Consider the following 27,027-nt stretch of genomic DNA (forward strand, 5'->3'; position numbering starts at 1 on the left):
TGTAGATATTTATGCCACAAGAAAACTTTAAAAGCTTCACTTTCATGATGTGTTTCTAATGTCAGCATGCACTTTACCTGTGTGGGCATGAAAGTGTAGTGCTAGTAGGTTGCAGTTCACATTCTTTTCTATAAATATTTTATATTTTGGGTTGATAGTGACTTTTTTTTTTTTTTTTTTTTGACTAACTTTGGCCTGCTAATATGGCAAAACCAAGATTCTCATTAGCTATTTTGGTTAAATATGTTCTACTGAAATTGCACCTGATGAAGTTTCACACTTTCTTTTAAAAATAGTTATTTCTTCCAAATTTCATAGCAGGGTTCTTTTAAACAACAATAAAACTCTGGATTGATGTGCACTTAGGCTCATACTTAGGACTGTTCAGTTCATTCCCGATGAATAAACCACTGAATTTATGATTACTGGATTAGAAATTGGAAAGCAAGTTAAAATGTACTCCTGACTAAGAGTGTTTGGTATAATTGGGTGTTGATAAGAGCTGACATTTTTTTAATGACAGCCTTTTGTGTACTATTTTTATATATTGCGAATGAATGCTTTGTTTTGCTAGAAGCATCCAGTCAGTGTTACTTTTTGGCCACTGTGTTGCTGCTGGCCCATGTACTGGTTAACCCAGGGGTGAAGGAAAGCATGCCTTCCCTCTCCTTGTGCTCGTTGTTCCTGTCTAGCCATCACTGGATGAAGACATAGCTCAGGTTTCCAGGAGAAGAAACCCATCACCTTCCCTAACTGATGAGCTACAGCTATAAAAGTTAAGTAGGGCCTAGTTTTACTTTCTGTAGATCTATGAAAGCGTCCCGTTTCCAAAGCACTTCAACAGCTGGATATGAGACCAGAGAGGGCTGACATAAAGAGGTGTACCAGTCCTGGCTCAACTGAGAAAGAAATTGTGATACTTCAGTAAATAACCAAATTGATTATATGTCTTTATCAATGGAAGACACTTAGGTATGTTTTTTACTTAGTGTATGAACTTTCATTATACAGCATCATTCTGGTGAACATATAGGGGAAGAGGAGAAAATATAAACTACTTTTGGACAAAATAAAAATACCATTGTAGAAACTCAGACTACAGATGCAGTTTCACTGTGAATTAAATTATTGTCAGCTATACTGCAAGTCACTTCATTCTGTCCTGATTTTTCATTTGTAGCCCATTGTAATGAAGCCGAAATCAGTATGCTTTTCAAAAACCTAGAAAGCCTTAGAGACAGAGCATATTTCCACATGCAGTTCTTTACAGTCCTGTTCTTTCACGTAGGAAGCAAATACATAAGCAGAAATCAACCAGCAAGTCTATACTTTCTGACAACCCTGGGGGACTCCATGTGCCTTCAAAATATGACTGTCCACTGTGTTGTTATTAAGTGCTAAATGTCTTGTTTTGATTTTGATCCTGAAAGTTTTGCCTTTAAAACCAGTGACCTCTTGATTCTGGTGTTAATGTATGCTTTCTTATTGAGTACAATGAATAAAGGTAGAAAACAATTACAATAATTGAGATATGTTTCAATTTCTATAGCAGATATTCAAACTACCAATCTCACACAGTATGAAAATGCAAAAATGGTGACAAGATTTCTGTTTCATCACTGATAGATTTGCATTCTTTCAAGTGATCCTTGGCTCTGTGAACTCTTTTCCCAAATGTGTACTCATTTTCTATGAAATAGGAAACCATAGGAAGTTAGAACTAAAGATTCCTATCTCTCTGGAAGGCTCATGTCTTGCATGAGAAACAGAGATTCTCTCTGAATAGTCAAATGCTAAACCTCAAAGCTAAGGCTCTGGTTCTGCAAATACAAGGTTAGATATGTAACATAAAGCAAGTCATGTTACTGTCACTTGTCATAAACTTTATGTAAGCGATAAATTATTTGGGGTCAAAATAGTAGGCATAAGTAACTTAAAATCTACCCTTGTTTTGTGTTTTTCATCCATTTCAAGTGTATTCAGTGTGTTTTCGGTAAGTCTTGCTAGATCTTTGCACCAGAGATCTCTCTATGCAATTCATTACAAAGGCTTAGCACACATCATAATTAAGAAAAATTAAAAAGTTCTGTTATTCTGAAACTTAAATCAGATCCCCAAGATTTTAAATTATTTAGTTTTCTGTAATTGCCTTTCTAGGAACAAACTTCACCCTTGCAGAGCTAGGAATCTGTGAGCCCTCTCCCCATCGAAGTGGCTACTGCTCGGACATAGGAATACTCCACCAAGGCTATTCCTTGAGCACTGGCTCTGATGCTGACTCGGACACAGAGGGAGGAATGTCTCCAGAGCATGCGATCAGGCTGTGGGGAAGAGGGATCAAATCCAGGCGAAGTTCCGGTCTGTCAAGTCGCGAAAACTCAGCTCTCACACTTACCGACTCCGACAACGAAAATAAGTCAGATGAGGAAAACGGTAGGCCTTTTGTTCAATATATTCTTCATGCGCATACATAAGAATGTAATCATACTGAAAAATAGTTGAGTGTTCCTTCAAAGGTGGTTATTTTACTTTTTTTTCTTTTTTTTTTTTTTTTGGACATTGATATCAGGAAACTCTTTTTACATGTATATTACATAATCTGATATATATTGCTTTATCATACAATTTACTGTTCAGGCAATTATCTTTCACAGAAGTTTGTGCTCCAAGTACATTAAATTAAACTTAATGATGAGAAACAGGAAGAAATTTCTTTAAAAGTTTCTCATGTTATTTTTATAGAAAGCTTGAAGCTTTCTATTAATCTATAAGATGCTAGTAGCTGTAACAATGGTGCTATTTTGTAACAATCACATTTATTTTGTGTGTTTTTTTTATGAGGTTTTGATTTTTTTAAATTTATTTGTTATTTGCTTACTGATAAGTATGAAGGGCTTTTAGAAAGCAAACCTATGCATCATACTGAGGCAAAGTACTTATATTTAGCATAGGTTATTAAGTTCATAAGAAAGAAACTTTACACTATGCAAGAGTCATTGGTGACAAAAAACCTAGCCAGTAGTTGATGAAAAATTCCATGCAGACAGCTGACCTTTCAAATGCATACAGTCCTGATTAATGTTCTTCATATCAATCTACTAAAAGTTTTTACCAGGCAGATTTTCTCTGCCCGCATCTTTTTAAACTAAATTAGAGAGGAAAAAATGTTAAGAATGGATTTGCCACCATTTGTTCTGCATCCTGGGAAGGTCCTCCCTCCTAATGAAGGTGCAAGCTTAGCTTAAGAACTCAAGGGTTTGATGTTTGCCATTTTGAGAAGGTGAAGGGGCATCTCCCTAACCCTGTATCCCTGGAGCAACTATTCAGGCAGGTAATACTACCCAGTGTAACCAGCTTTCAGCTGCATATATTACTTAAGACAAAATTTAATTTGTTGCACACTATTGCTCTGCTTAGAGGAGGATATTTTCATGTTTATTTTAGGCTCCTCCCCATGTTCAGTGAGAGTTGTCTCAGTTTCAGCAAAGCAGGGCTGTGATGGGCACTGGAAGTGGAAGCAACTGCTTGTTAAAGCAAACAAGGGAAAACTGAGTTACATTTTCTGTATTGATTGAAAATAGTTCAGAGAAGTGCAATTGATTTTGTTTGCAAGAGCATTTTTTTTTCTGATTTAAATAGAATCTTCAAGTAATATCTTCTCTCTGTAGGCATAGCAGGATATATTTCTTCATGAAAACCAAAGAGGAAATGTATTTTTACTAGCATGAGTGGATACAAGGAAGCCAGTATTTTGAAAAAAAAACCTGACTGGTTAATTAATTAGTGCCATTCACAGAAAATAGGACGATTTCCATTGACTTCAGTATAGTTTTGATAAGGCCCCTGTGCATTATGTCAAATAAAATAAAAAACTGACTAATTAAATTCTGGCATTACGGAACAATTAGAATTTATTTCTACAGCATGAATTCACGTATCTGTAGATGATTGGCAGTTTGTCTCTACTTCTCTGGAAGCACCATGCCACACATTTTGTCTGAGAAAATTTAATCTCAGGACCTACTTGCATAGTGTTGCAGATGTTGATGAAAGAATGAGTCTGTTTGCTTGCATTTCGTTTTCCTCCAAAGAGTAAATGAATTACTGAGTAATTTGAAATACAGTGCAGTGAATCCATTTTGAACAGGTAATCTTTCTAACAATGATGTTAATAAAAGAAAGGAGGACATGATAAAAGAGCATGCAAGAAACAAACTAGTGTGTGGAATTCATTTTTACTTGGCAAGGTTCTTATGATAAGCATTTATGTTTGATTGTTTAAAAAAATCATGCTAGTATGGAACAACTATCATATACACAGAGGTGTTAACTTCAGTAAACTTTTTAGTCTTGCTCTCCTGGTTAGCTCAAAAATCAATGTTTTTTCACATCACTGACTTTATGAAGTTTTGGGATGTATTATCATATAGATTGACAGTTGCCCCACTGGTTCAGCACCACGGTGTGGACACTTACAAAACCATCATTAATTCCTCACGCTTGTGCCCAGCAGCGGTTGCCTACATAATAAAAGCTGTGTCCTTCAGAGGCAGATCAATAACCTGCTAGGTATTCATCTTGAAGAGGAAGTAACAAGAATTTGTATTTCAAGAGAAATTCACTTTCTGATGTTGTTTCACATCTGCAGGATACTGGCATAAAATGGAACCTTTCTTGGTACGAGGTTTTATCCATTTATGCCTAGCAATATTAGAAGGAACTCATGATGCATGCACTTCATTGAATATATTTAAAGTACTGTTGAAGCTTTTTGCCCATGGTATGGTTGTACTATTCTGTTACAAAACAGTAGTTGAACTCCAAAAGGTGTTCTTTTTTTTTTTTTTTTTAATATTGAGATAATATTGAAATTTATATCATTGCATTTTGGGTAAAAACAAAGCAAAAAAAACTTTCACTTTTCTTGCAGCATTATATAGATTTTGTCATTTTTTGTTCATCTCCAAGTAGCCTAGTTTAATCTCTAAAAATTGCTCTGACAATATGATGTTGTGCCAATACCAATCTATTCACAAAGCTTTTGATGATTTTCTGCATTTCTAGATTCAGTATGATTTCATTTGATCATAGATTAGAATTGTGTGAACCCCAAAATATCAGCTTGTTCAAAATGCTTATGGACAAATTGAAATAATGTACACTCATTAAAATTCACTCTTTTACATGGTACACTAACATCATTTGTAGCAAAACAGGTTATTGAAGATCCAGTTTGAGAAGGAACACTTCTATTTTTCACAAGTCTGATTAGGCTCAAAATTCTTAATGGATCTTGCAACTGTTACTGCAATCTCTATCTGCTGATCTCTTCTTTAGACATAGTGATGTGAATAGTTAAGAGCAAATCTGTGATCAAATTATTATACAGCATGATTTGTTGTGTTGTGAGATTTAAGTAACTTAATGTTTTTGCAATACATCCAAATGTAAACTGTCAGTTAGGTCTCCTCTGATGTTGTGTGCTAGCTTTGTGGAGAGAGTTATTTCTGAACACCCACAGATTCAGTGTGTAGGGGATATACTAGAGAGTTCCTCTAGTATAATGGACATAATCCCAAAGTAGGAGGCATAATCCCAAGTAGGAGAAAGGAGAATGGGAAAGTAGCATGTGAGCTGAGAGTACATTTCAGTAATAGGTGAGTGCTGAACTATTAGACCAAAAAAAATCGGCAAGGAGGACTTCATTTGATATGAGTTTAAATCAGATTAATTATACTGTTGTACAAGAGTAAACATCTGTAATAGTGGATACTTCCATCAGCATAGGTGACTTTATTTTTCTAGAAGGTTGTTACTTTGGCACTTTTTGTATTAGCACCATTGTTAGACATAATGGATGGTACTACTGATAGAATGGGACATAACATAAAATGTTTACTGTGAGATTTCAACTCTGATATAATATCAAACAGTTGAAATGTTTCTGCTTTGCATTTGTTTGTCAGGAAGAAAAAAAAAAACAAAAACATATCTAGGAGGAGAAGGAGAGTGTTCAGGAGTGAAACCATTTCATTAAAATAGTCAGACCAAAAAAAAGATGATCAAAGAATGCTTTTATTTTAGCAGTAGTGACTGTGAGTTGAGCAGTAAGGCAAGAATGAACAGGAATAAAAGAAAGCCATCTCAACCTTCTACAAAACAAGGGAAATGTTTCAAGATTCTACTATGTGGTACATGTGGTAATCTGTGCATGTTTTGCATGTAGTATTAAACACTGTGATTTGGTAGCTCTTTGTAGATAAAGCAAATCTTTCTGAACATACAGCAACAATTCTGTATCAATAGCCCAGCTGTACCTGGTGATATGCGGAACAGGGGTACTTTGGTTGAACCTGGAGAGTCCTGCTGTTGAATCGAGTAATGCCATACTCTTTCCCTTTTCTTACTTCATCTCTTCCTGGAGACCTTCCCTTTGGAAGACAGCTGGTCTCCAGCACCCAGTTTGAGGATTCAAGTCGCATAGGAATGCGTTGTGCGATGCTTCACAGAGAAACGATGTTCAGGTTCAATATCCATCAACAAGTGCTACACTAGACATACTAGTGATGATTAATGCTGCTTCATTTTTTTCCTTTATCACATTGGTGGTTTTTACTGTAGTGACTGAAAGTTTGAATACCACACAATACCATGTGTGCATATCATTTATTGAAAAAACAAACAAACAAAAAAACACAAGTACCATGTATAAGGTAGAATGAAGTAGGAAAAAAAGTAATATGAGAAACTGTACTTGTGTTGTACTTCTGATCAATTTTTAAGGGGGAAAAATGGAAACTATTTTCCTTTTTTTGTTGTTCTATGAAGTTTTCAGTGGTGATTTCATATAGTAATTTCTCAAGCGCATATATGAAGTAAATCTTAAAAAATCAAAACATAACCATTATTCAAACTGACTTCATATTTTATTGTTGTTTTAGTTTTATGAGCAGTATATTCTGGGCTTTTTCCAGGATTTTATTGGCTTAGGATGGAAATGAAAAGATACTGCCACATCAGAGTAGTGTACAGAAGCATCAGACCATCAGATGACAGCTGAGGAGTTTATTTTCTTATTTTCACTGTTTAAATTTTGACATGTTGTTCTCAAAGTTTTTTTATTTTAATTTTTATTCAGTGTTCTATTTCACACTTCATAATTTGCAGAAAAGGTTATGGTGAAACTGTGATTCCACTCTTCAGAAGATTTTGATTTTGTCTTACGCACAATAATGTCTGTAAGTAATTAGCCCACTTTGAAAGTAGAAGGTTTTAATCTTCCTGACAACAGAATTCTGTTTGGGTTTAAAAAAAGTTGGACCTGAACTTGCTTCCTAAATGTTTCTATTAACAAATATTCATTGTGGCCTATGGGAAGTACTTTTCTTGTTAAAATGAATTGCTTGAAGAGGATTGAGTAGGAGCAGATCTGTGAAGTCTCGAGATGAGCTAGGAACAAAAAATAATATCCTTGTCATTTTGAGGTAGTATATCTGTGTGTGCAAGAAGCAGGGAAGCTGCTTACTGTATGCAAACATACTTGCTGTAGATTTCACAGTTGTGCTAAACAACTGAGATTTTTGCTCTAGCTGGAAACGTTGTGCCCATTTGCCTCACAGATCCACCCAGGCAGCTTGGAAATAGCAGGAGGGACAGAGAAGAAAGAGGGAGAGCCACCAAGATTGTGTGACCTTTTATAGCTTAAAGGTATCCAGATGGTCCAAAGGTATTGGATGACATTTAAATGAAATGGAATCATGTACATCATACACCAACTAGGCTTCTGAAGGAAGAGTGCTTGGACGGTTAGCTTGTGCATGGATATTCTTCATCTCTTCTTTAGTGAGGGCATGTCAAGTGCTTTATAAGTGACATTTTAAAAGTCATTAAGCCATGGTATCAACACTCAGTTGCTTAAGTGGATCCAGTTTTGATGTGATCTCAAAACCTTAGGCCACTTTGAACAGGAAGCTGTTCCTGCTAGCCAGTTCCTCTATTAGGAAACTACCTTTACAGACATATCAACCATTTTATCCAGGTAAGTGGCTTATGCTTTCAGTGCAGGAGAAGGCTAAATGACAGGGTTAAGAACAAAAGTGTGCATGTAGTACTGGTAAACTCTGAAGCCTTGTGCAAGACAGGAACATGAAATGACAGCATATACAATCTTAAACACTTGTTACAATTTTAATATTACCCAGCAACACTCTAGTGTAGACCACTGGGATGTTCAGATGAAAGTACTGCTAATAATACAGGTATATCAAAAGAGATAAATAAATGCTACCCAGAACTTGGTGTTTGGTGATACTCTGGAGAGTTAAGATGCAGATGTGGCAACAGTGGCATCTGTGCTTAGGTGGCCTATATAATAAGGGGGAGTAAATAGAGTGTTTAGCTTGTAGCTGAGATTCAGTAATTTTGCAGAGATCATATTTTCCATTCAGTTGAGTGTTCACTAAAGAGAGATGTACACTGTCATCTCAGGTTTTATTCCACAGGAAGTACGTATGTTTCTAGCCCTCCAGATTATAGGAGAAATGGATGAAGTATAAAAAATAAATTTTTTATACATGGTGTGATGAGATCTTGCTGTCCATACTCGTCTTGCCATTCAAAACAGGGCTTCAGTGTCCGTAAAATTTGTAAACTTTCATTTCTCTTGGGTGTCAGGGATTTTAGTACCTCTGGCATATTAAATGCCCCATTCTAGCTGCTGGGCCTGAACATTTTGTGTTCTATCTATATACTACAGCACAACCTTGCTGATGCTGTTTCCCATTTTGCAGTTTTGATCTTTGGAGTGACTTATTTGGAGTGCCTGACTGCCCCCTCTGTAATTGCATGAACCAAGGCATCTAGGAGTTGAGACAAGGGAAATGAAATCAAGTATTTAGCCAAGAAATTGAGGAAAATGGAAATACATGCTGGTGAATTAAGGCTACCTGGAAAATACTCCAGCAGCTGGGTTCATAAACTATGGAGGCTAACTGTAATCTAGTTCTCCTGAACATGAGGGAAGAGCTTTTACGTGCAACTTTATCTACATTGTCATGTGAAGGTTACAACACTGAGAGCTTTTTCAAAAAAAGCTATCTCAACATAACCATTGATTTTTCAATTAATATTTTAATTATGAGCCTTTCCATGTACTAGAGAGAAATGATGAAACTATATTTTTAAGAATTTCATTATAGCACATCATTCAGTTTGTCAATTATTAGTTTTAGTAAAGCTAACTTAGATAATATAGGTCACTTAAGCAAGCAAGCAGCAGTACCTTTGTTCAAAGTATGACTGAATTAGAATAATGCCTTTTTATACTTTTCCATAACAGAAATGTGTATCTGATAACGTTAATCCAGTTTGGTAATGAATTCATTGTGAGTGGCTGATGAGCGATAAAACCATTGCAGGAAGGTTTGGCTGTACACGTTGTTAAACAAAATTTATCAGAGTGAAACATAAAAATGTGTATTTTACATTTTCCTTGTAAGATGAAGCACATATCACAAGAAACTATGCATTGAATTTATTTTAAGTCTACTCTTTCAAAAAGCTGTGAAATTTTACCAAAAGCTTGCTCCAAATTTATCAAGCCAGATATCGGCACCTTTGTTCATGTAGCATATCCCACTATTAATAGTCTTCCTAATTACAAAGACTTGCATATTTCACTGATAAGCACATAATTAGGTCAAGGTACATAATACTTTTTCTAGACAACTCTTCATTTATGCAGCTTTGCCTGAGTCTGACCAATGGACTTTGTGTGCATGTACAGTGCATATTTATTTACCATACATGTATAACTACACACGTTTAAGTGTTAATGCTGTTACTAAATATTCCATTTGATATATTTTGTGTTTGCACTGTGGGCATTGTTCATTTCAAGCACTCTGACAAGACCATATATTTGATATGATTGTTACTCTTATGTTTAAATGTAACAGCCTATTCAGAAACAAATGATATTCAGTTAGAAAATGGATAGGAAATTATATCCTAACTATTTTAATGCAGAAGTTTTAATATATGCATATATTAGAATAAACAGAGCTTGTTGAAAATGTAATTCCATAATCACTGAGTTTTAAGAGAGATTTCATGTTATTACTTTACTCTTTTTTATTAAAAAAAAAAAAAGTAATTCCTCAGTAGTAAATAACATAGACGTGCCTTAAGTTACATTCCTTAAATCAGAGGAGAGGAAATCTAATTCAAGAATTTTACCTATCTTTACCCATGATTTGTTTTTACAGAATTGGACTTCTTCTGCCAAATATGTTACAAACAATCTGGAAATCAGCCATTCTCTTTGCTTGTAATTTCACTATATCTCACATGGATTAACGACAACTTCCTTAAAACAATTTAAGCTTTTACACATTATTCAACAGTCCGCTTCCTTGACATTGAAAAGGGGAATACTTTTGTATATCTTCAGTCTTTCTGTAGCATTGGAAATTGCTGACACTCTGATGTTCTTTCATTAAGGAACTGTAGGGATGACTGGCAGTGTTATGGAAAGGCTGAAGTTCTGCCTCTCAACTCATGTTAAAGATTTGTTATGAGCAGTTTGTCCACTTCCAAAACAGTTGCTTAAGTCTTGGTTCAAAGACCTTTCATCTATATTCTTCAACATCTCAAAAACTGTTGGTAGCACTGCAGATAATATGCTGAAATCCTAACCATACATGTATGTGAACATGAAATACTGTCTATGATAAAAATAGAGGACTATTTATGATTAATGTTTTGTCAGCTTAGTCTTTGACGGTTAAAGAACATCTTATTAGAATAGAACCCATAAAATGAAAATATGATGATAATGGAGAAATGGAAGTAATTAGAGGAGTTTACCTTTTCAGTAAAATTGTCTGCTATTGAAAGCTAGTTATAACTGTTCTTTAAAATACCTACATTTTGTGATTTGCAATGGGAGTGCCTTTCAGTAGATTTACAGGAAGCTGTAGCTTTCAATGTTCTTCCAGGATGAATAATTTATCTCGTTACAATGTGTTACTCTTTGTCACCAGAGGGTGCCATTGCTGTGATCTTCTGCATTCTTGTGTTAAAAAAGATTGAGTTTTGGAAGAGGTACTCTTTTAAACAGTACTTTTTCCATTAATTGTATAAAGCTGTGGCAAGGAAAAGCGGCCTTATGGAAAATAATTTATACAACTAAGCAGCAGAGCTGTATGTAAAGTCAATTCTTCAGGTGTTGCTTTTAGGAAATCTTGCATTAGTTGGAACCACGTCCTTAAAAGGGACCATTTCTTGCTTCTCCTCAGTTTCATAAATACATTTAAGTAACACAATTTACATTGCAATTGCATAGAAACTCAATGTCACTCATTTCTTAACAGGTGAGAAGATCACCTCAAGTTTCTATATACTTGGTACTACACAGCAGAACGTCGCTAGTGTTGGAAGAAGAGAGCAATTTTGGGGGGTGGAGGAAGAGGGGTTAAGTTGCAGAAAGAGGTATAGTTACCACAAAATAAGTTTGTGACGTTCTCTGTCTTGGCTCCTCAAGATGTTGTGTTCAAGGTCTTTTTCCTAGTATTAAAAAGGTGCAAGAACCTTAGGTTTGTATGTATTTACATGTACAAGCCTTAAAGGCTGCATGACTGTCCATCTGTGGAGAGGTGATAGTGTGTAAGAGAGAGATTTACACAAGCTGGACTCTAAAAAACTTTGTTCTTTTATGGAGTATATCACAGATGCAATTCATTCACAGACTATATTTAGGTTCAATATGCAACTCATATTTGTACTTTCCCTTTCCTTCCTTATTTTCTTCATGCTCTCAAATACCCTGTGCAGCCATCCATGCAACCAAATAGAAGTATGAACCATCAAGCTTCTTTTTCTATAGGCTAAGATAGAAAAGAAATTTTCATCTTTATTTTTTCCTCCCCTTTAATTATTAATTTAATTATTAAGAACCTTCCTGGTATTATTGAGTGCCTTCAAATAACATGTCTCTGGGACAGATTATACAGTTGAGCACAAATTGCATAAAAAGATGGGTTTTATTTTTGATTTCTGAGGTTGTTATGAATATCTCAGAAGTTGCTGACTGTTGAGGTTGTTCCAAGACCTTCCACTGCTGATACAGGCAGGAAGAACATTCAGTTGATGAAACTGTACTGCTAGAAAGTTCACGATGCCTATGGAAACTGATACTTGCTTGCCATGTTTGGCCTGTTGAAACTGAGATGCCATCTTTTAAGACAGCATAATATCATTCAATTATAACAACATGCCTGTAGGCAAGGCACAATATGTGAGCATCATATGTTTGCTTAGAGCCATGACTGGTGTTCAGAAATATTGAAAGGTAGCAGTTGGATTTTTTCACATAAATGGTTAAGGGACTTTTCTCAACATCAAATTAGGGCTCAAGAGTGAAAATATAACTTCTGTTTCCGCAGATGCTGAGCTGTAATAATGAGTAATCATGAGTCCCAGAGGAATTTGTTTTTGAGTGGTAATAGATAAGAAATGGGTTTATCAGTTTTCCGTAGAACATTTATTTTTAATAAACTTGAAATAAGATGAATTCTAGTGAAGTTACTCCTTTTTCCAGTTTTGTTTCAGAAGAAGGGAATTATTTGTAAGGAGTTCTATGTTACTTTTTCTTCTGCAGAATAGTATAGCTTCAATGGGGATACAGATGTAATTGTGCAAGAGAGTGGAGTTTCTCTGTTGTAACTCTTTTCTGTCTTTCTTTTTTTTTTTTTTTTTTTCCTTTTTACTAAGTAAAATGAAGCATCACCATCAATTGTGTTTGAAAGTTGTTTCTGAACAATTCTGTACAATGAATAGAAAGAAGGCTGGGGTAGGAAGGATTAAGTCAAGGCTATGAATGTGACTTCAGTCTGCAATATAAAAAGAGGAGTGAGCAAACAGTGGGAGATGAAGTGCTAAGGGAGGAGCAGTCAAATGAGGCTGCAGCGAACTCATTCAAATGCTTGGGTTGAGGAGAGCTAATGACTGTGCGTAGTAATGTGTCCGTGCTGTTTTTCAAAAGCATGCTATACCAATATAGAGAATAAGTTGTGATGGTTTTCATCTGTCTGTGAATGCTGATGTTCACTTTAAAAAACTCCTTTGCTATAGCAAACCTTATAAGCTGCTGGACTCAAAGGGTTAAAGTGTCAGTAGACAACACAAAATTACCAGGAGTTGAATACTTGCATTTATTAATGATATACAAATATTTGGCATTTTATTTTCTTTCTATTTTTTATGCATTTCATAGTTACTTCTAAACCTAACAACATATGTAAATAATTCAGTGCATTTCCTTCTTTTGTGGAGTTTTCTCTGTTTTCACTATTGAATAATGAAATAATAAACCTAATCTTTACAGTCCTGTCAATATATCCCTGGGTAGCTGCTCGAAGTCTCCTTGAGTCTTGATCATCTAGATTAATTTGCTAGCTCTAATTTACTGGATAATTACTACGTACTTCAAGACCACTTCTATTATGATACTTAACCGCTTTTTATTCTTGGAGATGCTTTATTTATTGACCTGTAGTTTGACTTCCCTAAAAGTATCTAAAGATGGGTAGCCATATTCAGTCTAATCCTTGATTTTGGGAGGTCATGCACAAAGCCTGTCCTCTGTCTGTCTTACTCAGTCTGGTCTCATTGTCCTCTCCCCTATGGACTCTCTGTGGATTTAACGTCCTTACCTAGGAGTAAGGACATCGTGTACATGATGGAGCACAGCATGGACTCTCTTCGGTGAGAGAATACCAGCTAATCTTTCAGATGAGCATTTCTGTTAATATAAAAGGAGATTTTCTGCTATGTTTTCAGATTTTTGGGTAGTGTGAATTGGTACGTTAGATTTTACTTACATAGATACCAGATGAAGGCAGTCTGGTGTGATTACAATGATGATATTTTATGTTTGTTTGTTTGTTTGTTTGTTTCATTAAGAGAAAGGGATAAATAAGTGTCCTGTGATAAATGTTGCAGGACTTACCTACGGCCACAGCAGCCAGACATTAGTGATCAGTGTTTTCTAAGTTATCCTCAGTCCAGCTGTTTTGCTAAAGCTCATGAGAAAGCATTCAGGGAGCAATAAGCACTATGGTACTTTAACTGGAAAGCTGAAGTTCTAGGGAGAAGTCAAACGTAATTCTGAGGACTTCACGGGCAGCATCATTAGTGAAAATAATCATACATAGTGGAGTGCAAAGCAAATAGATCAGGTACCTCTACATCTTTTATGGCTTCGGTCAGTCCCCTAAGAATTTACACTAAACTTTTTAAAGTATTTCTTTCTTCTACTAGCATTTTTCACCATTTTACTATCCCATTATTTTCTGTCTTGTGAAAGTATTATGCCATATGTTAGCGTTTGCCTGAAAGAACATATATTCACTCTTCCTACTTTTTTTTTTTTTTTTTTTTAATAACACAGTGCATTCAGTTTAAGTCTCCAGTGTGGTTTCAGATAATTCGCTAGTTCTGTTTGACATGCGATGGCTTAGGAGCACTGTTTGTGAAGCAAAATATCACAATATGTATGTGGGAAATGATGGGTATTTGTTTTTCTACCTGTGATGAATTTCAGCATGGCCCAAAAAACTGGAGGAATATATCATATAAAAATCATTATCATCTTATAAAAAGTATCTGAAGAAATCAGTATGTTTCTTATCTCTATTTTTGTCCCTCCTTATATGGGTTTAGTTCACAAAATAACTGCATGTTAGAAATAGTTAAAATCATCTGTGTGGTGATAAATTTTAGCACACTTTGAAATATTGCTTTTTTAATCTATTTCCTGCTTGTTAGTGGTTTTGTGTGAAGTGCAATGGTCCTCTCATTGTTCTTAGCATGAGAGAAATGAGTTTTTAACAAACAAAAACTTTCCAAACAATTTTAAATGTGATTTGGAGCTCTTAAAGTCTTACTTGAGCTCTGCTGTTATGTCTCAGAGGAGCAGAACACACGTGGCAATTTCTCCAGAAAGCTGCTCTCAAAAGAACATATTAAAGATGAAATATAAGGATTTTTAGATCAAAAGAATAATGATTTTTTAAAATCTTTACTATGTGATAAATTATTTGGAAGGTATTATAAAGATGTACAAACTTGCACAAGGTGAGAGAAGAGAAAGTAGGTTGTGACTTTGAAATTAGTATAGACATAGACATAAAGACAGACTCTGTTTTTCAGATGAGTTCTGTGGCGTACATGCTTGTTAGAACTCTGAACCATGTCAGGGTGAATGTGATGAGAAAAAATATTGATATGATCATGAATACCTTATTTTATAAGATATTTTATTTGCATACATGCTGGAATGCTCTGTCATAAAATAATAATGATGAGGAGTGATGCAGTGTCTGTTCCGAAGCCCAGCATTAGCCTTTAGTGTCATTCAGATCTTTCGATGCAGTATAAGCTGTATACCAAGCATGGTGAATAAAAATTACAATTTCTTGTAATTTCTTCTAAAAGTAAATAAATGAAACTATGATTCTCAAAACTGAGAGTAATTAACTGACATATTTCAGTACGGACATAAGTTACATGTTTCTAACAGTGATTATAATCAACAGACTTGATACAATAATTATGAAAAAAAATCTGCTGTTTAGTCAGAAACCCAGCTGACCTTGATAGCAATGAGACGTGTCCAAAGACAGATGCTGGACCAAAACACCTAATATTATGATAATTTCACATTTCTTATGTGAACACTTCTATGACTCATTCATGCTTAAAATGCATTTCTGAATGGAGTTAGCATTTGGTTAGTTAATAATTTTTGCTCTGAACTATAAGCATAGTGAAACCTGGTCTAAAAATCAGCTGCAGGATAAGCTAGCAGCAGGGAAGGAGAGAATGAATTGCGGCTTTAAATAAGAAGTTCATAGATAACCCTGACAAAAAAAAAATATATATATATATATATATGTATACTTTAATTAAATCTATAGTCTTTATTACACTATCTATTTTTTTTAGATCTATTTTACTTATAGCAAGCTAGGCAAATTTCTAAACTCTGCGCTGTTATAGTGTTTATTTAAGTACAGAATGTCTTAATGGAATTTATTTAATCTCAACATTCTGAGGAATTTTTAAAGTCTTATAAATAAATTGTAATTGCATAATACTAATGGCTTTTGAAGAGAGATTCTGAGAAGTAATGAATCAGGGTAGTTTTGTTGTTATAATTTATCAGTAATAAGGAAAATTCTGTGTTGCATGCATTCAAATTGCAAATTTATGACAGTCTTACATATTTTGGTTGTGGGTATGGAACCTGGTGTAAACATGCAGTTATAGCCACGGCACTGAATTTACTAATGGGTAGTCTGTGCCCTGTGTATATGTGCGTAAATTCTTCATCAAGCTGGGAAATGGTTGCATAACTGATGAAATTTAGTTCTGTATAGTGATGGTCTCTAAATACTCAAATTTGCTTTTAAAGGGTTTCTGAAGTCTGAGAAATTAAAATGTCAGACAACTTTTATTTGCAGACTTTTTCTTATGATACAAAGTTCATTAAGTGAATTTTGATAATTTTGTACAAGAATTGCTATGAAAGACCCACACCCCTAAGTAAGCCCATTTCAGCTGCTGCTATTAATAAGCACCAATTCATACTCTAAATAAAATGTTTGGAAAAAAAAACTGATCTCCAAGTTCTTTTGCTAGCTAAGAATTATTGTCTGTAACCGAGGCATATTCTCACTTGAAAATGCAACAGGCAGCATATGAACTGCGTGCATATTACATGTTCAATTCAAACCTAAGCCAGTGTCTAGAGAACCTCCAGCATTCCTGCTTTTTATGTCCCAATTAAGGATGCCCTTTGATGGGTGATGCTATTGCACAGCCCCTCGGCCGATCTGCTGAAGCTCCAAGTGCTTTCCTGGCCTTGTGCTGCTCCTCGTCTCTTTTTATCTTGTTCTGCACTGGAAGAGAAAGTAGGAAGATACCCACACGGTCTGTGCTGGCTCAAGCTGGGTTGCCTCGGGTTGGTCTGTGGTGACCGTCACCTCCCACCTACAACTGCTGACCTGCCTATGCCACCAGCCTGCTGCGTGGGGCAGCAGGGCAGCAGCCACATGTACATACCCAAAGGATCAAAACTCTAGCCACCTTCAACACAGGGCTTCACGAGGTGGATATTTGGTCCTAGCAAGTGCTGAGCTCCGGCCCCTGGCTCACTGCCTAGGTGTAGAGCTGGTGCTGAGCCAGCTGTGCATCGCAGTACTTGCAGCTCCATTGGACTTACCTTGCAATATTTGCTTCTGCACTTGTCTTTCTGTGCCCCATTTGTCCAACTATACCACATCTCTCCTTTTGCCCCTTTGCAGTTTTGTATTACTTACATTTAACACTGTTAGGAAATGCTGCCGTGCTGTTGCTGGCTGTGCTACTTGCAGTGTTAGGTGTTGCAGAGCGTTCGTGCACAGCTGCAAGATGTGCAGCCTTTTTCAGAGCCCCTGTGTCTGTGCCCAGCACAGGTAAGGGTTTGTGTGCTGCTGAGAATGCTTCTGCCTTAGGGGTGCACTGCCTCTGACTTGTGCTTGTTGTCCCAAGCTTTCAAGGTGCTTAAAATGCACCTTTTAAACCAATTAGGGTGCCAAGTTCTTTGATTTGGTTGAAAGTTTGGCACACCGGTTACAGCAGGGACGGAGCCACTGGGGCCGGCTGTGACTCGCTGTGCAGCCCTGCCCTGCTGGGCCAGGGCCGCGTCGGGAGCTGAGCTCCGGCTCAAGTGCAGCTTTGATGAACACAGCTATTAAAACGAGTAGCAGAAAAGTGTTGTAGCAATAAATCAATTCAGTAGAGTACATAGGTGATGAAACCATTGTGTTTATTTATTTATTTATTTATTTATTTTTTAATCCTTTCCCCATTTGGGGTTTTATGCTGTGCCCTTTGGATGTATTTTTGTTCAGCTCATTTGTGAAGTGCTTCACATGATTTAAATGAGCTTTGCTATCCACCTCCTGAGCGTGAACCAAGCCGTATGGTGTTTCTGCGGAAGCAGTTGCTGCGTTATCTTACTGCCCCTGTGCCTGATTAGGGGCCAGCAGTCACGATTGCCACTCCTGTGATCTGCTGCATCACGTGGGATTTGGAAAAGCTGCTCAGGGACGTCAGAAGTAGGTGCATCATCTGTATGCTTACCAGTGGGAGTGAAGTCATGGTTTTGGTTCAGGCATTGGTGAGTTAATGCTCTTGTTGAATTGAAGGTCACAGGAGAACAAGATTTCCCTAGATAAGCAAAATGTGTTGGGCTTCTGAGAATTTGAAGTGTAAAATACACACGTTACAAGACTTCAGCATAATGTCAGTCCAGCATTTTATTAGTGACATACATGTATATTCTTACAGTGAAATTTGCAAGTGGCTTCCTTTTTTTTCATTCTTTTTTTCATGTGAGCATTTTGTGACAGAAATTCAGAGTCCAGTTTGGCATGTTATGCTTTAGACATCTGTCTCTTTAAACCTTAAGTGGAGATACAGGATGGCTACTTGAATTCCACAGTGTCACCAACAGAGCTTGGAAGTGATGCAAGAGATGCTGGTGTTTTCTTATGGTTCTGCCATGATGTATTGTGGAGTGCACTCCTGCATGCATGTGGATATTCTTTGGAAAAAAATAATAAACAAGTCCAAGATGTGATGTTAGATCTTGTTAATCAATGTACTAGAAATACATTACCCTAAATCTTGGTTAGAAAAATAGTAATCAAAGTCTTGAGTTTCTTTTTGTTTGGGGAGGCAGATGGCATATCTGCTTAACGGCAAATATCCAAAAGATTTAAAAAAAATAATTAAAAAAATCCTATCTTTCAAAACATGGCAATCAGAATCATCTTGGAAAGGAACTATTAAATTTAATAAGCCATATGTTCAGTGAATTTACTTATTTTGTTCGGAGACGTAGACATAAAATTCACCTCTGTGTCCTTTTGTGTAAATTAACTGCCTCGTTCTCTGCTACACAATTAAGGTATTTAACAGAGTTCCAAATGTGCAACATATTATTAGCCAAATACAGCAACTAGTTTTCATGTTGCTAAAATAAATGCATTTAGGTGAAGAGTCTGCAGTTTACCAGAGTTCCCTCTGTGGAGTTCAGCGTGTTTGAAGATCAGATTGACTGGCAGCTTCCTTGGTATACATAAAACACATCTAAAATTATTTCAAATAGAAATTCTCTGAGGATTGTATCATCTTTGCCGTTCTGTTGTACTGAAGATGCAGATGTGCCAGACTGTTCTACAGTATTATAAATGCATTAGTGAAACCCTAATACACTCTCTAACAAATCTGTGTAATGCAAGAGGTTTTCTTAGTCATCTTGTACCCACTTATTTTATTTATTTCATGTAATTGGCATGTTGTTCTGCTTTTATAGCTTGTTAAAATGAGATGTGAAAATGGCTGTAGCTAATGGCTGCTGGAAAATCTTTTCCCATGGTAGGCAGGAAGAACATTTCAGAAAAAATACATTGCAGATTTTAAAGCACAGTACTCTCCCGGTGAAAAGCAGGAATTAAAAAGATGTATGTAGTGTATTCGTGTGTGTAGCAGAAGCAAGTTTACTGACCTTGGATATGTAAATGTACATCATATAGAAATGCCCAAGTGTTAAAACAGTGCTGTGTTGTAGACACAAGGGTACCACTGTAAGTCAGGGCTCCTTTGCACTGTGGTGCTAATGTTGAGGCATAAATAAGTGTGGTGTAAAGAGACTGGTGGCAGTGAAGGGTTTTTTGTTTGTTTTCCCTATGGACAATACCTGGAATTTGGTTTTCTGAGCATTTTCCTGCTCTCCCTTTCAAGCAAGTGGAGTGCGTTCCCTGACTGTATTTTTCCCAGCTCTCCTTGAGTGCGAAGTCTGTGTCACCTGATGATACCTTAAAGGCTGAGCCTTGCTGCAGCCATGAGGTGGGTGGGAGCACAGAGAAGGTATTTTTTGTGGGCCTTCTGTGGGGAGGATGCAGCCTGGCTGAAATGGCTGTGCTCTTTCAAAGTCACCGCGTCATCCTGTTCCAGCCCTGCCCTTTCCTGGAGAGTTGGGTATCTTGGTTTGCTAGGGGTAAGGTCATTCAGCAAACTTGGTTTGTATGGCTTGGAAAGGTCATTTGTTTCTTTGCTGTTTTTGTTGTTGTTGTTGTTGTTGTTGTTGTTGTTGTTTTGTTTTTTTGTTTTGTTTTGTTTTGTTTTAATTTCCAATATAACAAAATTGAAGATCTGCTGCACGGATTTTCTTTTTATCTGTCAAGAATCTGCTGTCTTTTTGTATCTCCCCTTGGGTTGTTAAAACATGGGAAATCAGTATGCCATTTAGACCCGCCTGGAAACTTCTTTGCTGAAGGAATCTGGGAAAAACGGACCCTGTAGGTTAACGTTTTTAATAAAGTCGTGTTCCCATATCATGGTCTCTCTCCCCCTTAGTTTCTCTTTTGTTTCTGTGTTTCTATGAAACAACTTTTAGCTGGACATTGACCTTAGCTGTTAACACAAAATGAAATTGTTCTTCAAGGGAAAATTGTCATGATCCTCATGAAGCAGTTGTGCGGGCTTTAGTCAACCAGCAAGGTACTGTGCTGCTAGGGAATCCTTTCCAGAAATTACTGTGGCAGTGAACTCCTTCAACTTACCAGATTTGATGAATAAAAACGTTTTTCATTCAGAGAGATAATTATTATGTAACATACTTTGATGCGTGCTCTCCTTTTTCCTTCTCTTTAGCTATAAATATTTCCCACTTCCCACTGTCAAAATATAAATCTATATGTGGTTTGTGCAGAGAAAATCAAAGCTTGAGATTAAAATAAAAATTGGAGTATAAGAGCATCTAATTTCACTTGTCAGCATCTTGTTGTGTTTTAGAAAACACACTGTAAACGAACACAAGTACCACTGCGAGTACAGAAAACTCTCATACAGCTGATTTGAGTCTGATTATATCTCCTATTGACCACTAGGACTTAACAATTGTTGTTACTCTGTGCATACAGTGTACTTGGTGGGCTTTGATGATTGTTCTGAAAGGAAAAAAGAGTGCCTGTGGTCCTCATGAACTACAGACCTCTCTGAACTGATGTGCCTGCTGCAATGGGTAGATCTGCCCTGTGAGAATGTGGTTTTAATTCCTAGCATCAGGTGATGATTGTTTGCTAGCAGAATCGTGAAAAATCAATTGGTGCAACATATTTTAGTAATATCTAGCATAAACTGTAGTTTAGCTTCACAACGAATTCAGAATAGCCTTAGAAATAGATCTTGCACCTTCTCCTACTGTAGTATGTTTGCAGTTCTTGTTGATAGGAGTTGTACTGGAAGAGTTCATTGCATGAAGGCTTGTAAGTAGTTGTAATCTCAGAGCATAGGCAAAGGCTGGATAGGCAGAAAGAGAATAAATTTTGGTTGTGTTCCTCTAACAAGGGCAAGTCAGAGAGCCTTATTAGTGATTCCTAACTAACGAAATTAGACCTGTGCACTTATTCTGTATTCCTTAATAAAAGCAACTAATGAAAATAAGTCAGTCAAAACTGAAACCAAGTTGGTATAAAATGAGAAACCTGTTAAACCAAGTTTACTTGCCTGGATTATTCTAACTCGTACAAAACCAAATGCAGTAGCTTGGCGGTGCTTTATTTGATATATTTTGTGGTTTGTTGATGTTTTGGTTTTGTTACTGTTGTGGTGACAACACACTGCCCCTCTGAGCTGTACAGGACAGCATATACTGGAGGATACATCTAGCATATAATTCAGAAAACATACAGCTTAATTCCAAGCATCATTGCCAGCAAGCTGTGGGCAGACGAGTTTAGCCTCCTCCCCTAAATTCACGGCACTGTAGTCCATTATGGTAGAGTGAATGAACACCTTTTTATTCTGCCAGAGAAATAAACTGTTAAGGTATCGTATATAGGAATCCATGTAAATGCCCGTGTATAGATGACTACTTTAAAAAAAAAAAAAAAAAAGAGTTTGATTTCTTGTTTTTCTCATGAATTACACTGAGATATTGTCATATGCTTTTCTGTGACTTGAACTGCTATGAGGAGAAACACGCTGAGTCTTTCCTCTGATTCATACCATTTAGTTTTTAAGCTACAGTGACATTTAAAAAATAATTTTAAAAAGTGTTGCACATGGTGATTTTAAATGGCCTGTTCAGTCTTTAACTGCTCTTGGAGAATGGAAGGTTTTGGTTTGAGGATTTCACCAGAGCAAGCTGAAGACAGTAGGATTTCAATGTCCTCCATCACAAAGGGACATGACACTGTCCCGCTGCCTGGTCATTGTTTGGCCTGGACATTTGCCAGACTGGGAAAACTTGGTGGTGCTGGCCAGTTCAGTGGTGTGTGAGGCTGGTTTGTACCTGTTTTGGGTAACCAGGTTAGTTCTATGTACTGTGAAAGGTGAGGTAGGAAGTGTGGTCACAGGTAAGTGCGGTTGTTGGGGATTAACCCCAGCTGAGCTGCTTCCTTGCTTGCCCCCAGGGAGATGTGCGAAAACTCCTGGGCTTAGAAAAAGACAGTTTAATAGCTAAGCAAAAGCTGAGTGTGCAAGTAAGGCAGAAAAATTCACTTTGTCCCATTTGTGACAAAGGAAGGCAGGTGTTCTGCCATTTTAGAAATTAAGAATTGCATTTAAGAAATTCACTTGCACATTGGTAGAAAGAATTTCTATCTACAAAAAGTGCACCTTTTAGAGCTCTGGTTTTCTGGTGCTTTTTATTACTGGCTTCTTACATAAGAGAAAGTTTATTTAGATATTTAAAAAAAGTAGGAAAAGTTTTTCCATTATTAAAATATCTTAGAAGTTTCTTGGAAGCAGCTTGGGTTTTGTTCTGAATACCAAATCAATTTTTCTGAAAAAATATTTAAAGTGTAGCATTTGATTCTAGACAATAGCGTGGCACCTGCCAGATGTGTTACAGAGAGTGATCAACTGTTGTGTGCCTGTTCCAGTGTAAAATATTGGTAAGATGAAGTATATCAAACACATTTATCTGCTGCAAATCAGTTTGTCTCAGAAAAGACTCAGTTAAATTTTATGGAGCCTAATTTTGTTACTGATACACCTTCTGAAATTTATCTGCTGTACTGTATTTTTCTTCTCTGTGATAGGTCAAATGAATCATCTTTTCTTTCTGCTCCAAAATGGACAGTAAAAATAAAGCCACCGTATGCCATTTGTGTATAACTGGCATGATTTATGGCATGTCTGAATATAAAATCATAAAACTTACAGGACATGGTTAATACATAACCATCAAAATAACAGAGTGCAATTCTAAATTTATGAGGCTGAACTTAACACTGAATATCAAATAAGAACCGCATTGATTTCTGTAGCGCATGGCTTAAAAACACATTAGGTGGCATAACTGCAAGACAGTACATTGATTTAAGCGTAAAATGCATAGCACTCAATACTTCACCACCTAACGTTCCTCTGTAATGAACAAAGCTGTTGTATATTGATGAAAGGAAAATTATTTGTTTTGTTACATTACAGTACTCGAGCAGATGCCTTGCTTTTAGGCTAGGTAGGCGTAATTTGAATCGTGCTTGGTAACAAGTGACGCCGGACACCTTAAAGTGAGAGCACAGCCAGCTCTGCAGAGCGTCTTCTAAGAATGAGGTACTTCATGGGGCCTTTGTGTAGCTTTGCTTCCTGGCATCCTCATTTCAGGGAGAGGGCTTTGGCATGTACGGAAGATTCATTGCATTTTGGAGGCCTCTAATCACTTTTAAAATGCTAAACATTTGCCTTCCTGAATCACAGCCAGAGAGCAAGTCTATAAATCTCTATCACCCTGGTTTTGCCAAATTTAACTCTGTTTACACGGGGAAACACGCCTTTGCCTTGGTTTAGGCCCCAGTACACAAAATGCCTCGTCAAGTGAAGAGATTCATTGGCTTTACTCTAAGCTCCCCAAAAGATTAATTAGAATGACATTGGCAATTCATCTAGATTTACTCTTAAGTAGAAAATTCGATGTGGGCATTCCAGTTGGGTCTGCTGAACAGGATTTCCTCCCAAAATGCTGCATGTGTAGGGGCATCCTTCTCCTTTGTGACACACTGGCCGCGTGAATGGGGCAGCTGCGGGTGAGGGCGGGGCCGGGAGCTGCCACCCTCCAGGAGCGCCCCGCTGGAGCCCCGAGCAAAAGCAGGTCGCTGATGGGGGTTGTGTAGCTGCTTGGAGCGTGTACTTACACACGCACATCTCCCACTAGCATGGAGAGCTGGCGGCACCTTTCAAAGCGTGCTACCTTTGTACCTGCCCGTTGAGTGTGCCTCTGCCCTGTGTCAGCTCGCCTGTGTCTGGCAGGACGTGGCCTGGGGCGGTGGAAGCTCAGCAGTTCAAGTGAGCAAATACCCAGTCGCTGTCTGAGTTGTGCACTCTGAAACTTCACAGAGTGCACTTTGAATAGTCAGTGGTTTGCAAGTCAATTAACTGTTCTGGCCGTAGTCTTTGCTGTTCTGGCTGTAGTCTTCATTTCAGTTTTGCCTACATTTTAGGTTACTTTTTTTTCATACAAAGTTTCGGTATCGTTATTCATGACATGCAAAACGGACTGGGGTGTTAGAGAATAATGTTTTAATCATCGTTGACATTTTCAAAGAAGATGAAAATTTAAGAAAATTAATTGTCCATGTTTGAATGGCTCACTTTGCAGTTAATCATACGCCTTTAGTTTCCTGCTACACATACGTATTTTTTCCTGCGGTGTGTTTTTACCTTGAAACATACCCAGAATAATTATGATAATTGATTAAATGGTTGATTATATTTTTTTCTTCAATTTAATGCAATGTAATTGTAAGTTATGCTTAATATGAAATAAACTGCTTTTTAAATTTTATTGAAAAAGGCCTTTTCTGACTTATACAAATATTTTTTTCTTTTCCTTTTAAAGGAAAGTCTCCAACTTACCAGAAGAATATAACTTACTGAGGTTATATTTAATGGCAAGTACAGAATACATTGCTTTCACTGCTGTGCATCTCTAGTAATATAATTTGAAGTGCTAGGGCCCTTTGCATCCATTTCTGAATCTATTATTAGTTGATTAAATTAACTGGCTGGATCAGTACAGTGAGAAGAGACACAGTAATGATATTACAGAATTAGTATGCTATGATGAATTGTCAAGAAAAGTAACTGTGACAGCCCTGTGGCCATATGCACTTAGCCATGCAATTTATAGTCATTTGAAAAGCCAAGGACTTTTCAGTTTTGGTTAGGAAATTTGTTCTTGCTTTTGACAGAAGTTGAGGGATATGTGTGTATCGAACAAGAGGGGGTTTACAGTGCCAACATGAAAAGAAATCAAAGGCTCTCTTCAGCTGCTAGCATTTGGGTGATTTGCAAAGAAGAAGCTACAGAAAAAGGATGACTTTTATTGTAGCTGTGCCAGTTCATTTAAATAGATACATATGATAGTGTGGTTCCTTTACAGTAGTAGAAGATAGTATTAGTTAAGGTACGATAAAAGTGAATGTGATCTTGTATCACAATTTCAGTAGTTACACAGCACCATAAGTTTTTGTACAGCAGCAATGCCTTTTTAGAAGGACAGTAAATACAAAGCACTTTTATTAAAAATTATTTGGGGCTATTTAAAATGTCTTATTTTGCTTTTATGCAAATATTTGTTAGTAAAGATTGTCAAACACCATCAAAAGAGCTGGTAGTTGGAGTGAGTAATCAGTGCGTGAAAGTTGAAATAGGGCCAACTTTGTAGTGCTTCCCTCTCCTTTCAGCTTGCCCTGTTAATTTGTTGGACACTTGCAATTTAAATTTAAAATCTTGCCATTTTAACATTTACCATATTGTGGCTTGGCTCTCTCTGTAATATTCTTAACCATTAAAGTCAATACCTTCTACAAATAAATTTTCATAGTAGTAACAAGGAGAGCCTGAATATAAAAGTAGGCAGAGTACACCAGAAGATTACAGATAGTATAATAAGCCTTTTTATTTTTTTCTTTCTGTGAGGCTAATAAATGATATATAAGTAGTACTATGGATGCATCATCTCTTTTGAATATAAAACTAAAATTAATATTGAGCTTTATAAAGTAGATAAGTTATTTTCGTTAATATAGTTTGTCAATTAAACCCTTGTTAAAAAAAAAAAAAAAAGCATGAAACAGTTGGATATAGTTGGTTATGGTTTTTTAGTAGTTATAGAATAAGGATTTCCTTATTTTAAGGGTAACTGTCACACAATTTTTGAACCCTCCTAGGATCCTTTCCAGGTACTTATGTACTAGAGATGATTCTTCAGACTTGTGTATTCACTGTGTGCCACCAAGACAGCAGAACTGCTTTCATCTATGTTTCTGCTCCAGCAAAATTTTCATTATGCATGTTGTAGATGTCTTTAAGAACAAATAGAATTTTTCATTTTCATAAAATAATTTCACATGCTAATTTGCTGTTAGAAAAACAATTCCAAACCTATAGTCTGAAGGAGACCTCTGAAGATTTAGTCCCTAGCCAAAGAATATCAGTTTATATGCATAATGAAGACCTAACCAATTCTAGTCATATGTCCCTCAGTTTTGCTCTCTTTGGCATTAAAAGATTTTCTTAATGTTTGAGTCTTTTTCACCTCAGTTGTTGTGGTTTTTGGTTTTGTTTGTATTTTGTTGTTGTTTCGTTTTTTATCTTTTTTTAAAAATTCAGATAAAAGATATCAGGTTAATTCAGATTAAGATAGCAGTTTAATTAGATTAACATATCAAGATTTTCTGCCTTTATTTAAATATCAGGTTTATTTAAAATCTTGTGTTAGTATTTTAGAGTTGAGACATTAAGCAAAACGTAGTATAATGGTCATTCAAAATAAGAATCTCATAATTACAGAAGTCATAAAAATAATTTCTCCACCACAATTTTCAGCAATGTAAACTGACAACAGTGATTTTATTTTACTGGTAGAAGTCTTAATATTACTGAAGTTCTAAATACTAGTGTCCATGT

At 36.5% G+C, this 27,027-nt stretch overlaps 1 protein-coding gene across 1 annotated transcript in view; it reads left to right on the forward strand.

Annotated features, from left to right (window-relative positions):
• Positions 1 to 27,027, forward strand: part of TENM2 (teneurin transmembrane protein 2) — a 782,568-nt gene that overhangs the window by 304,873 nt on the left and 450,668 nt on the right. Inside the window, exon 6 of the mRNA XM_082771651.1 lies at positions 2,158 to 2,433. Coding sequence (XP_082627777.1) covers positions 2,158 to 2,433 — 276 coding nt within the window. The remainder of the gene's footprint in view (positions 1 to 2,157; positions 2,434 to 27,027) is intronic.

The sequence above is a fragment of the Aythya marila genome (genome assembly GCF_965140915.1).
Source record: "Aythya marila genome assembly, chromosome: 14".
NCBI classification, from domain to species: Eukaryota; Metazoa; Chordata; class Aves; order Anseriformes; family Anatidae; genus Aythya; species Aythya marila.